We start from the raw sequence: 14,880 nt of genomic DNA, 5'->3' as shown, positions 1-14,880 counted from the left end.
AATATTATCCTACTTGAGCTATTTAATTTCTTTCTTTTAGAAACACATGCAAAGGACTAGAAGAAAATAGATCAACATATATAACAATAATTACTTCTGAGTTGTGGGATAGAATAATTCTTCTATTTTCCTCTGTGCTTTATCTGGATCTTCCATGCTTTGTATACAGAACTTATATTGTTTCTATAGTAATAAAAATACATTTTTTCTTTTTATTACCTCTTTTAAGTGGTAATTCTCATGTTATTTCATTAATAAGTTATCCTTTAGATGGCATCCATTCATTGATTCACTCACTCCACAGATGTATTTTTGAACTGGTACTAAGCACCAGCTCTCTAAGAGGTGTTAAGCATTGCAATTACTAAAACCTGTGCACCCTAGAGCCTGTGCTTTGCAACAAGAAGCCATCACAATGAGAAGCTTGCACAAGTAGCTGCTGCTCATCACAACTACAGAAAGCCCCCACACAGCACAAAAGACCCAGTGCAACCAAAAATAAATAAATAAATCTTGGGAAAAAAAAAAAGGTGAACAAGTCAGAATAGTCCCTGGTCCCAGAGAGCTCGCAATATTTTAGAGGAGACAAATACTAAATAACAAATCAGAATTAGGATAAATGCTACAAATACCTAGAGGTGATTTAAAATGTAAACAGGAGGATCTATCATTGGAGGGAGTCAGGGAAAGTATCCTGGAGGAGGTGATGTATAAGCTGAGGACTGGAAGGATGAGCAGTAGTTGGTCAGGTGAAAAAGGAGGAAAGAACATTTCATTCCATGAGAGGGAATGTTAAGGGGGCAGGTTTGAAGTAAGAAGGAAATTCTGTCATCAGAGATTTAAACTGTAACTGTGTTTACACAGTAAGTGTGTAAAGTGCAATCAGTGTAACTGTTCACACACTGTAAGTGTGTAAAGTGCAATCAGTGTAACTGTAACATAGAAACTGAGGGACAGACGGCCTGATCATGTCTGGCCTTCTAGATGGTGTCAAACATTGGAATCTTTATCGTAATAGCAACAAGCAATCAAAAGTTTTTTTTTTTTAATTGGAGGGTAATTGCTTTACAATGTTATGTTGGTTTCTGCCATATAACAATGTGAATCAGCCACAAGTATACAAATATCCCCTCCCTTAATATACATAATATAAAAATCATTACTTTAACCATTTTTAAGCACATTCAGTAGCACTGAGTACTTTAATTGCACAACCATTACCACTATCTCCAGAACCTTTTCATCATCCCAAACTGAAACATTGTACCCATTAAATAATATCTCATTCCTCCCTCTCAACCCTTGGGAACCATCATTCTACTTTGTCTCTATGAATTTGGTTATTCCATTCTCATATAAGGGGGATCATACCATACTTCTTCTTTTGTGTCTGGCTTATTTAACATAGCAAAATGCCTTCAAGTGTCATCCCTGTTGTAGCATGTCAAGAGTGTTTTAGGCAGAGAAATACTATGATCATAATAGCATTTTTAAGAGATCCCTCTGTCTGTTGTGTGGATGAGTAAAAGAATGTGGATGAAGTGAAACCAGATTGGCAAGTTGAAAACCGTAGTGGGTGGATTATACTAGATGGAAGTCAATGGAGATGTATAGGAGTGAATAGACTCAAGAGATTTTCAGAAAGTAGAGTCAACAGAACTTCCTAATAAACTATATGAATAGGGTATACACCTAGCGAAAAGGAGTAGTGTCTCCTGGCAATCTGGGACTGGAACCACTATAAAAAATGTGGGGTTGGAGGGTAGTATGGCATAGTCATGAATTCTGTTTTAGATATGCAGGGTCTGAGGTGCCTGTCATGCCTCCAAGAGGAGTAATAGAGTAAGGTTTTAGACATAGAGGTCTAGAGTTTAGAAATGAGACCTGGTCAAGGGATATGAATTTATATCCCATTAGCATATAGATAACATTTGAAAACATGAGATGAATGAGGTCACCTAGGGAGAGAATATGGGGCAGCGGTGGGCGGCGGGGGGGTGGGCGGGAAGAGTCTAACACCAAGCTCTGACATACTCCAACACTTAAAGGCCAAGAACTGCAGTGTGAAAAAGTCTTTTCTTAACTTTGAAAGAGAACTTTAGGAACATCAATCCAGCAGGAAGATTCAGACGTGTTTCTTCTGTATGCCATCCATACACCTGAATTCAGACCTATTAGGTTGATTCAAAGGCAAGGAAGGTTTACTCCTTTTTAAAAAAATATAATTTTATTTATTTTTGGCTGTGTTGAGTGCTTCAGTAGTTGCAGCACATGGGCTCAATAGTTGAGGCTCCCAGGCTCTGGAGCACAGGCTCAGTCGTTGTTGTGCATGGGCTTAGTTGCTCCGCAGCAACTAAGATCAGGGATCAAACCCATGTCTCCTGCACTGGCAGGTGGATTCTTTACCAATGAGCCACCAGGGAAGCCTGAAGATTTGCTTCTTAAGTAAGTTATTAACATGCCATTTAGAAACCTTCCTAAACCAAATTATCTTGAATTTTGTTAGGTTTGATCTAGGTCAAGGAACAAGCAGTTGGCGATTCTGTGAAAGAGTTGAATGATTTCTCTGTTTACATATACATGTGCATATAAATAGGAAGTTGGTTAAATTGTTGCTAAATAAGTGTACAATACTTGGTCAAATTCCATTTCCAAATACAGTGTTCATTAAGGCAGCTTTACCTTCACCTTTCACAAATCATCGTTTGCATTCCAACTATAATGATTTAAAGAAATATGTTTGCTATAGGATAGCAATCTTTGATGACTTCAACAAATTGCAAATAATATGCATATGGAATTTATAATGAAAAAGACATGTATAGAATTTATAGTGGAAACACTGGGTAGTGAAGTGGGTGATTAGTGGCACTAGCCATTTAACATGTATATGACTTATACATAAACTGATTATCAAAATAAAAAATACTGAAAAGTAATCCATTAACAACACATAGACAAGGCCTTGGAGAAGGCAATGGCATCCCACTCCAGTACTCTTGCCTGGAAAATCCCATGGATGGAGGAGCCTGGTAGGCTGCAGTCCATGGGGTCGCTAAGAGTCGGACACAACTTGGCGACTTCACTTTGACTTTTCACTTTCATGCATTGGAGAAGGAAATGGAAACCCACTCCAGTGTTCTTGCCTGGAGAATCCCAGGGATAGGGGAGCCTGGTGGGCTGCCGTCTATGGGGTCACACAGAGTCGGACACGACTGAAGCGACTTAGCAGCAGCAGCAGCAGCAGACAAGGCCTTAGAAACTAGCACCTATACGGCATACAATAAAAATATGTATCATACTGTTGTTTAAAAACAAAACACAACCCTTTGTGTACACTCAACTTCCTATCTGGTGGTGTCAAGTAATGGTGTAACACTATGTATTGAGGAATATTGGGCTGGTCTCCGGTTTAGGCCTAGAATGGTGACTCAAATCTCTCTCCTACCTAAGAGTTCTTCCTGGCCTGTAAGGCAGTCCCTCAATGATGACAAATCTGATGAAATAGGTACGTTGTAGATAATCTTCTACAAGAATTTTCAATTATTTGTAGCTGTCAGGTAACTATTAACAATTGATGATTCCACATCCCCAAGCAAATTAATACTGAATAACACAGCAAATATCATGTTTGTTCTTTTGTTAAACCTAAATCATAGATTCTTTATGGCTGTAGAATTAGTTCATTATGTTAAATTTTGATCTACTTATAATTTGCTAAAATAACTTGTTTCTACATGTGTCAGTAATAGAAAACCATTTAAAATTTACTCTATTTACACCTGTAAATTATTTAAGTGCTTAAAATTTATTTGAATAAAAGTTAAAGTCATCTGTAGTCAATGATTCTGAAATTGTTTTTGTTGTTGTTTACTCACGATATCATGTTTGACTTCCTTGCGACCCATAGACTGTAGCCTGCCAGGCTCCTCTGTCAGTGGGATTTCCCAGGCATGAATACTAGATTGAGTTGCTATTTCCAGGGCATCTTCCCAACCCAGGGATCAAACCCGCATCTCCTGCATTTCAGGTGGATTCTTTACCTCTGAGCTGCCAGGGAAGCCTAGGCAACAGCTTAGTGACATCAAATGCATGATCCATTAAAGGAAAAATGGATTAATTGAACTTCGTCAAACACTTGCTCTCCATATGACACAATTTGAATGAAAAGGCAAACTATGGACTAGGAGAAAATATTTGCAAATCACATATCCAACAAAAACTGTATCCAGAATTTATAACAGATCTCCAAAACTCAATGGTAAGAAAACAACTCAATTTAAAATAGGTAAAGACTTAGGAGATACTCATTAAAGAGGATTTACACAGATAGTAAAGAAGCATATGAAAAGTTGTTCAATATCATTGGCCATTAGGGAAATGCAAATTTAAACTACTGTGAAATAACACCACACATCTATTAGAATGACTGGTATAAAAAATACTGACAAACTAAGTGGTAATGAGGTTGCAGAACAACTGGAACTCTCATACAGACCTGGTAGAAATGCAAACTAGTAGAGCCAATCTGGAAAACACTTTGCCAGTTTCTTTAAAAAGTCAAACATACACTTAAACATATGATAAAGTAATCTAACCTCCAGGTATTTACCCTAGAGAAATGAAAACTTAATTCACGGAAGAACCTATACCTGAATGTTTACAGCAGCTCTGTTAATATTGCCGAAAACTGGAAATAACCTAGCAGATGAATGAGGAAACAATGGTACGCCTTTATGATGAAAAACTACTCACCAATAAAAGGAACAAACTACTGATACACCAACTTGGATAATTCTCAAAAGCATTATGCTGAATGAAAAAAATTCAGTCTCAGAAGGTTACCTAATACACGATCCCATATGACAGTCTCAAAAAGAGAAAACCATAGTGATGGAAAACAATCAGTGATTGCCAGGAACTGGGAGAAAAGAGCTGGGAGGAGAGGAGGATGTGACAATAAGGGATAGTACAAGGGAGTTTTTGGTGCTGAAACTACCCTGTATCCTGACTGTGGTGGTGGTTAAATGAAGCTATACATGTGCTAAATTAATAGACATGTATAACCTCACTCTTCCCCCCACAAAAGGTCAAATTTATTGTACAATAATTACTTTAATACAGAACTAAAATTTTATAGAAAAAAGTATTAGTGTTAAAATAGAAGTGTAAGAAGTATAATAATTTCTTCTTGATTGAGGAAAGATTTTAAGGGCTTCATGAAGAATGAAACATTTTTTTAAATGTATGTTAAAGGCCCAGTGGGTAATATTTGTTCACAATCTATCTTCTCTGATAGGCTATCTAATGAGAGCAGGAACAAAGTCTAGCTTGTTCACTTCTGTATATGTAGTAAATAAAGCAATGCTCTATACATATTAGGCAATCAATAACTATATGACTATGGACTTACTGCCTATGATATTACTATCAGAGATACAATACAGGAAATTCTAGGAAAAGTGAAAAGCATGAGAAAATGCCTGAAATTTCCTTCACCCTCCTCCCCTCACCCCCAACTTCTGAATCCCTCTTATCCTTTCAAGGTCGAAGTTCATTTCCCTAAATCTTCCAGCCACACTAATCTTTCTAACTTGTCCAAACTGTTTCTACAAAACATAATCTCATTTTAGTACAGCACTTCACAATAAAGTCTATGACTCATTTCCTTTAATAGTTATTAAAAGGTGCCTTTTCCCATTATTTAATTTTAAAAATATTATATTGCATGACTGAAAACAAATCAAAGCACTACTTGGCTTCAAACCACAGTTCTTTCATTCCTTCAAGCCTCCAAGAGAATCTTATTGTCCTCCCCTCAGATTGAGCATGTCTTCCCTTCCCTCTTCAGTTCCCATACCCTACCTCATCACTCAGTTCAGTCGCTCAGTTGTGTCCAACTCTTTGCGACCCCATGAATCGCAGCACAACAGGCCTCCCTGTCCATCACCAACTCCCGGATTTCACTCAGACTCACATCCATTGAGTCAGTGATGCCATCCAGCCATCTCATCCTCTGTCGTCCCCTTCTCCTCCTGCCCCCAATCCCTCCCAGCATCAAAGTCTTTTCCAATGAGTCAACTCTCCGCATGAGGTGGCCAAAGTACTGGAGTTTCAGCTTTAGCATCATTCCTTCCAAAGAAATCCCAGGGCTGATCTCCTTTAGAATGGACTGGTTGGATCTCCTTGCAGTCCAAGGGACTCTCAAGAGTCTTCTCCAACACCACAGTTCAAAAGCATCAATTCTTTGGCGCTCAGCCTTCTTCACAGTCCTTCTCCACAGTGACCTCATCACTAGTTTATGCTTAATGATCAGTGTATACTAATTTAAGATTTAATATTACTCTTAATAAGATAACATGCAATTCATTTCCTCAGCTCTTTCTTCTCCTGAAGACAGATATCATGTCTACTACTTCTGTATTGTAAATAATACGTGTGCTAGATACTTGCTAATTGTATTAATAAGTCCTTGTATACCGGTCACCAGTCTACTTGACTTCCAAAACAGTCACTGCTTTGCTAGGAAGAAAACAATTCTTTTTAAGAAGCTAAATCCAAACAATTTTTGCAACAGATGTTTATAAAAGACACAGAGATATGTACTTTTTAGTAATGCTGCATATTTATATCTGTAATTACCAAAAAGGTTACAATTCTGGTATTCTGTAACTGGCACTACTGTATTTCTATTGTATGCTGACACTAACCTCATACAGATAATTGAAATTAAGCTGGCCTTGAATTTAAGTTAAATTGTAAAATAAAGAATAAAGTTAAGAATATGTATAAAATATTGAATGTTTACCAATTGTTTCTAAAAGAAAATTTTAAATACTATTTTTAAATTTTGGGGAATGTAACCATACTTCTAACCAATTTATAATATGTTGGTCTTCTTTTTAACATCTATGTATACCTTTAGAAATGTATTATGTAATTTTTTTTTCTCTCCATTTGTGAATCACACATTTTGGGACCACACGCTGCATACCAGTGTTCTAATCCATTTGAGTGAAATACTAATTTCATTATGTCTGGGGTGACTGTATAATTTGTTGTTCAAACTGGGTAACTTTGAACGATGAAAAGGAGGATATCAATAACTGTTATAATTATTCCTGCTGGGTGGTATAAACTAGGACTGTGGTAGGCGCAGTGGGAGGTAGGGTCATCTGAGTCATTTCACTCCCATCTGTAACCTCAATGCCTTCCATCCCCAATGAATAGAACTAAATTTTTAACTTGCCATCCAGGAACTTCGTATCAACCCTTTGTGTTTCTCTGATGGGTGTACTCACTGATCTCCTCACATCCTTTACTTAAACTTTTCTACCCTTGCACCTTTGCTTACATTATTCCCTCTCCTTAAATGTTGGAATGCAAGGAGATCCAACCAGTCCATTCTAAAGGAGATCAGCCCTGGGATTTCTTTGGAAGGAATGATGCTAAAGCTGAAACTCCAGTACTTTGGCTACCTCATGCGAAGAGTTGATTCATTGGAAAAGACCCTGATGCTGGGAGGGATTGGGGGCAGGAGGAAAAGGGGACGACAGAGGATGAGATGGCTGGATGGCATCACTGACTCAATGGACCTGAGTCTGAGTGAAATCCGGGAGTTGGTGATGGACAGGGAGGCCTGGCGTGCTGCGACTCATGGGGTAGCAAAGAGTCGGACACGACTGAGCGACTGATCTGATCTGATACCATTTCACCAATCTAGTCCCTGTACAAATTTTAAGTAGAATTTCTCTCTCCTATTTCCTGTAAAACTCCCCTACTTTAGTCTACTGGGATTACTTTCTCTTCTCTCTGAACTCCTAAGCACAGATTGATCACTTGACTTACACTTGTAAGCTTGCGTTGATAACATTTTAATTATCTGGTAACTCTCAGATGGATTTCAGATTCCCCAAAGACACCTTTCCTATCTTAAACTCCCTTTTGGTACTTCATTCTTTCTCTCACTCTTATTATCTAGATAAGAAACTCTGGAGGTGATGTCAAAATGAAGGAAGGGATTCTAGAGGCCAAAGATTACAAGAAGTAATCTCCACTGAGGTGGGTCCTGGTACATGGGTGGACCTGAGGTGACTGGAGAGATAGACAATGTGGCAAACTGCATGGCTGCACCAATAGTTATTAAAAAGGGAGTTTGGGTGAACTGTCATATAAAAGTGGGTCATGCAGAAGAGAGTAAGTAGGCTGGGAACAAATCACGGGAAAATTTGGGAGGAACGTGGCTGTAGAATTCTAAATATTGTCTAGTCCTGGATATTTGCTATTTAAAATGTTCCACAGTCCAGAAGTACTTGTATCACCGAGAGCTTACTAGAAACACATATTCACAGGCTTTGTTCCACATCCGAGTCAGAATCTTTGTATTAATGAGATCACTACACAATTCCTTTGGGACACACTGGCTTAGGAAATCTGTTTGTCTTTGATGTAGATTTTATGGTTAAGTTGGGTCCTGGCACACGGGTGGATCTCCCTGAGTTGACTGTTCAAGGATGCTCCTCCAGATATCCAGTAATAAGGGTGGGTTTGTTAAATGCTGAAATCATTTTAATTCCCCATTGGTTCCTGAGTACTTCAAATGATGGTGTAGGTCTTGTACAGGCTTTTACAAAGGTGGGGAGGGAGGAGATTTGAGCTCTATGTGTGTTAGAATGATATTTTTCAGATAATAAACTGTGACTTAATATGAGTTAGGTGGAGAAAAATGGAAATAATCTAATTATGGATGAACCAGAGTTTACAAGTGTGTTCACGTCATTAGGATCTGTAAGATTTTGACCTCAAGTATATTCTTACTAGTTTTAAGTGCTTCAGGACAGGAAAACAGTTGGCCATCCAGTTTTACTAAACACTTCCTTGTGTACAAATATAAGATGCACTACTTGAAGGAGCTAGAATTGCACTGTGGGAAGAATTTAGGATACTTCTCTATATAAACTCTCAAAGATGAAGAGCTTGGCCTGTATCAAAAATTAAATAAATTTTTGTTGAGAGTACTTCTGATACTTTCTTTGTAAGCTTTTATAAGCTTTGTAAGCTTTCTTTGTGTATAAATAGAGAATGTATTTAATCAGAGTTGGAGCTACATATAGCCACTTACCCACCTTTTTCCCTTTGTAGAATAGAAAACTTTGCTATCCAAATCTTTAAGTAAATTTGGTTACGTTTTTCTTGTTGCTTTCATTATTAAATTAGAAATGACACTTAACTAGTTAAAATTTACTTAACAAGAAAAAAAAATGAAGTCACAGGTTGAAAAAGACTAATGATAAATTTCTGATAAAACATTAGTTGTATTGAACTATAGGAAAAAAGCAACATATAGAACATAACAAAATTCAGTGTATGGTGTTAAACACATTGTTTTCACTACAGATATAACAAACTCAGAAACATGGAAACCTTTCAACATTATTAATTTTACTCTTAAATAAATCTTTTCCCTCCCATGAGTTGATCTAACTAGTCTTCAGCAGACTTTCTTTTTTCCAGTGATCCCTATACAATTTGTCATAAAATTTTTTTAATGAAAAAAAAAGAGTAACTTTTTTTAAAGTACAAATCAACAGGGTCAAATATCACAAATATATGCAGCTTGTGAATTATTCATAAGAATTGAGAATGTCTATTCTTCTTCTTCTTCCTTAGATAACAATTAACCATAGTTAATATGTATACACTTCAATTAAAACCCTTTACCCTTTAGATTTTCAGCAACCATTCCTAGTTCCTGGCCCCTAAATTGTGTCTCTGCATGAATCTCATCTACCTTCCCTAAATCAATTCCATTATTTGCCTCTTTTTTATTCAAATCCTTATTTAGTTCTTATTTTTTCCAGAAAGTAAACTAGCCTGAGTAGCAAAAATAAGCTTTATAATCCCATGTAAAGCTAGCAGGGCTATCGTCTTTATACTGTAACTTCATGAAGAAATGAAAGAGCTGAAGATTTAGTATCCAGTTTACAAACCAGAAATAATCTTTTATCCGTTCTCTAAAAAGAATGGGTGTGTATATATATATATATATGATACAATTGATTTCCCCAAAGCCATCTTAGAAGTCATAAAGGATTTAACCCATTGCTGAGAAATATCAGTCAGCTTCTGTCTCTGTATCTCTCTCTCTCTCTCTGGCATATGCGTATACTAATGAATAAGGAAATAATATGCTCACCCTCTGGTGGTCAAAACCAGAAATACATTCCCACTTTCCTGGATTATATCCAAAATATGATCAGTGTGGTGGATTAAGTTTCTGCTTCATATTTAACCTACACCAAAAATAGATCTTAAAAAAGGTCACTGGCTTAAAAAAATAGGTCACTACAAATGTAATGGAAAAATCAATAAATTATTAAATATAGTAATTTAAGAATTACTTATGGCAGCATTTGATATTTAACACTTATTTGGTTTTAAAATATTGGAACTGTAGAATTTTGGAGTAGGAAGGAATTACAGTGAGTTAAGAGAGGATGTGGAATTTGGGAGAAGGTACAGAAGTATGGTCGGAAAGAAGCTTGAAAAGGAATGGTCAGAGGCTGGAAGAAAATCTGGAAAGCATGGTGTCAGAGAGATCAACAGTGTCTTAACACTGGAAAGAAGACTTAAAAATATCCACTGGATTTAATAAGGAAGTTACTGATGTCTTTGGTGGAACAATCACTAGTAGAATTAACTGGAAAGAATGGGAGTCAAGAAAGTGAATATAGACAATTCTTTCAAGTCATTTCCGTGTGAAGGGGAGGACAGAACAATGATAGAGATAGATGGGGAATGAGAGCTTTCTTAAAGATGAAAAGTCAAGAACATGTATAAATAATAATGGGAAAGAAAGCCAATTTTGAGGAAGTGTTTACTGTAGATAAATTTCATCATGGAGACCTTTAATGTAGATACTATGGAGATAGCCAGGGATGGGACTGAGAGCAAAGGAGAGACTTGGGGAACTTAGATGGTCTTTTTTGTAAGTTGAATCCTTGTGATTTTAAAATTAAACAACATGCAAAGTTACCTCTAAAAATAATAGTCAATGTGTACAGAACTACCCTCAAAAAAGGAAGCACCTTTAAAGAAAACATTCTTACATGTTAATCAACAATATTTTGGTTGAATAAAGAATCACTATCAACCTGTGAGTCTGGTATTTCAGGACTTGAATTAAACTATTCTGGATATTTTAGTACCACAGTACTGAAGTAATCCTTTAAAAAAATCATTTATTTCCAAAAATGGAAAAGTTACATTCATTAACTAGCTGATACCCTTGGATTTTCATTCACTTGGAAGAAAGATTAACTTGAAACAAAATACCTTTCAACTGAATAACTGAAGATGGAACCATGATAGCTGGGTTTTTTTCCCCTTCTAATAAGAGTGAAAGGCTTGGTATGTCTAAGTGGTAACAGTGGTGGAAGATAATGTTTAAGTGCTCACTATTCTTTCCTGGGCCTCCATCTTCCAATGTTACCTATCATCCTGTTATAAAAAGTCTTTTTAAAACTGGGAGTAGAGATAGCAACTTTATCACATACTTTTGGTAGCACAGCCAATTTATGTCCTGCAAGTCAATACTTTGTGAAACAGAATATAGGGCCACATTTATTTGACTTATAAGGCATTTGGCAATTAATAAAATGTTTTTTGAATTGTATTCCTTATTTTTTTGGCCATCCCTGCGGCATGCAGGATCTTAGTTCCTCCAACCAGGGATTGAACCCATGCTCCTTGCAGGGGAAGCATGGAGTCTTAAACCCTAGCCTGCCAGGGAAGTCCTGCATTACTTTTTAAGATATCACTCGAAGAACTCAAACTGCTAGGTAATGACAACCCATTTTACAGACATCCAATGAAGGGCCAAAAATCCAAGTGACATTTAAACTATGTGCTAGCATGTGCTGGGTAAAAATAATACACTGGTATTCATATTTCAAAAGTTGACATTTACTAGCCAAGTATTCTGTTACTGATATGGCTACACAGTTTTTAATTGCTTAATATAGTTTTTCATGCACTGTACTACTTCATTAAACGCTCTTCAGATTTAATGCCTATTATTTCAAAATAATTTCATTAAAAATAATTACAAGTAAATCCATTAAAAAATTTACCAACAGAACAAAATATTCCCACTGTTGTGATTAGATTTTGACTTCTTTAATACCAAAGGAATTTCTCCAAATTTTGCTTTAATTATATTTTCATTGGAAAACTACAGTATATAATGGCTATTTCTGCATTCACATTTTTTCCTTTTAGTGATTTTTAGTGTGGTCACAAGTTTGACAGCCACAATACACTGATAACATAGCTGAATACAATATTTGAAATAAGTAAGTTACAAAAGTGTGGCAAGTTTTAAAATGTCAGCTCTGAGTGATGGTGCATTTCTCATGTATTTGCATCTGTACCCCAATCAAAACTCAGTGTGTTTATCCTCACTGAGTGAAGATGTATGCCTCACCTAGGTCAGGGTAGGAGCTACTGTGCCTTTCTGCAGACTCGGATTTTCGAGAGCAAGGGTTGAACTCAGGCATTCCATGCAACATGTTGGCAACACAGGGTTTTGCTTTGGTTCGGGTAAAAATGCAATTACTGACAATCACTTATGTGAGCCACCTTATCTCCCAGGGCGTGGGCTAGCACAAGGGCTATTTTAATATCCCTGCATGACATCAGTAGGCAGTTCCTGTACACGTTTCCTTGGACAGGGGGTTGCGGGGTGCCTAGAAATGATGTGCAGTCTTTCAACACACTGTCAGGGTCAGAGATGGAACCAAGATGAAACTCATGGTAAATTTTTTCATCAAAGGTATTAATAGTCCAAGCAACAACCTGCATGCCTTTAAGTTGACCACTTCTTCAAGTAGTCTGGGGATACAAAATTCTTTTGCAGGAGGAAACCTGAAATTCCACACAGATACCGTAAAGGTATTACATTTGCTTTAGGCAAATGAAATGTCCATTACCACAAACATGCATTGTGTCCACAGAGTATCACAGTCCAATCTGCATGTCTAAGGTTCCAAGGTTTGTAAATTAATGGCCATTACTACACTATGATCTGTTTGTTTCATCTTACAGATAACTTCTGGCAAGAAAAAGCAAATGATACTATTATTGTTAGTTGAAGAAATTCCATACACATTTTCTTTAGTACATCAGTAGCAGTATTTGCATGGCTTTTGACATCAAGAAAGACTGTGAGATTATGGCTCAGGCACTCTGCCCCAGCTTTCCTGAGGGTAGAGGTCTTCTCATTAGGGAAATTATTTCTGGATCTGTAATCTCCTGCAGGGTTACACTTTCTAATTTGTTCAAAGGTCAAATCACATTGACCAGTCCCATCAGTCCTATCTGCTTGTGCTCTTGTACATTAAGCCAGTGATCTCATTAGAAGTAAACATAACATCCAACTGTTCTCAGACTCACTGGGACTGCCGCAACCAACAGCAGAAACTTGGTCCTGGGGCTTTAGCACTGGCAGAGCCCTGTGGGAGGGCACATGCTCAAGGCTGTGAAGAGGTGCAGCAGGAGATAGAGGCTGCTGGTGAAGAAGCAAGTGGTGAAGGGGCTGCGGGTCACCAGCCAATCAGAGGCAGCAGGAAGGAAAGGGGGCCCTGGAGCTCCCCTGGTCCTCTCACAGTCACATGCCTCTAACTATACGGTGAGGATGGGAGTCCTGGATCCACTGTGCTCCTTGGACAGGCCGGAGTACAGGGATAAAGCACAAGGCACTGGCTACAACTGGGGCATTTATATTCTATTTCAGGATTTTTTTTGATGAATACATCAAGAATGTATAGGATTTTATAGAATTCATTGAGTGTTACTTTTTAAAAGCTTACCTGTAATTTAATTTCAAATTATTAGTCACAAATGAAATATGCCAAGTATCCCATTACATTAATAAGAAGGCAACACATTAAAAATTATTTCTATTTTAATAATACAGTATATAATAAGGACATGAAATCCAAATGCATACAAATTAAATAGATTATTATGTACATCAGTTAAATTGATTACCTGTAGTGATCAACAAATAACAAACCAAACTTGAAATAATTCTTCTTAGTTTGACAGTCTCAAGCACAGTAATTTCTTAAAAATAGTGTTTAAGATATAAGGGAATACACACAATAATATATCCATTCTTGTCGTTCATTCAGAGGCATTACATGTTGACAGACCTGCACATAAAAACAGAAAGCCTTGACTTTCCTTTTACATACTATAATTTTGGGCTAATTTTTCAATAGGACATTTCTAGAACCTATATAAAAAATATCTCTGTGCAGATAAAATTCTTTAATATTTGTACTTAGCAAGGACCTGCAATCTACAATCTGATTTCCAACAGACTAATCCAGCCTAATTGTACTGTAATACAGTAGCTGATGGTTGGTATTTGTGAAGGTGGGTAAAGAGGGATGGCAGAAAGGGAAGTAAGTATTATTTCCTCTCTAAGCCTAGAGCATTTTAAAAAATCCTCACTGGAATAACAGCAAAAATAAATTCTCTTTATCCTGTTCTAGAATGTTTTAGGATTTCATAGACAGTACAGAGAGGAAAAGGGTAAGAACAGAAAGCTTCTTCCTTTTCCTCTTCACTAGACAGCGTTCTTGCCTGGAGAATCCCAGGGACGGGGGAGCCTGCTGGGCTGCCGTCTCTGGGGTCGCACAGAGTCGGACACGACTGAAGCGACTTAACAGTAGCAGCAGCAGCAGCAGCAGCAGCAGCAGACTAGTTTCAGGGTTTACTGATCTCTCCCTGCCTTTGAACTCCTGGCTAAATCAGACGCCTAGAGTTCTGCTAACACAGAACTTCAGCTACTCAGCTCCTGACTTAGTTGGCTAT

The 14,880-nt window shown here is 37.2% G+C and overlaps 1 protein-coding gene and 1 pseudogene across 11 annotated transcripts in view; both read right to left on the bottom strand.

Moving 5' to 3' along the window:
- Positions 1-12,483: 12,483 nt before the first annotated feature.
- LOC147375519 (glycerophosphodiester phosphodiesterase 1 pseudogene) lies at positions 12,484-13,991 on the bottom strand (annotated as a pseudogene).
- Positions 13,946-14,880, bottom strand: part of EFCAB7 (EF-hand calcium binding domain 7) — a 56,458-nt gene continuing 55,523 nt past the window's right edge. For all 11 annotated transcript variants that reach the window (XR_015160170.1, XR_015160174.1, XR_015160173.1 and 8 more), the window contains one exon: positions 13,946-14,213. Coding sequence is in view for 6 of the 11 variants with exons in the window: in XM_086390322.1 (XP_086246448.1) it covers positions 14,139-14,213 (75 nt within the window). In the remaining 5 variants the exon portion in view is untranslated. The remainder of the gene's footprint in view (positions 14,214-14,880) is intronic.

Source organism: Bos grunniens, chromosome 3, assembly GCF_055505025.1.
Source record: "Bos grunniens cultivar Pamir isolate PY7600 chromosome 3, Bosgru_T2T1.0, whole genome shotgun sequence".
NCBI classification, from domain to species: domain Eukaryota; kingdom Metazoa; phylum Chordata; class Mammalia; order Artiodactyla; family Bovidae; genus Bos; species Bos grunniens.
The sequence above is the reverse complement of the archived record's forward strand: the minus strand, read 5'-3'. Positions and strand labels throughout refer to the sequence as shown.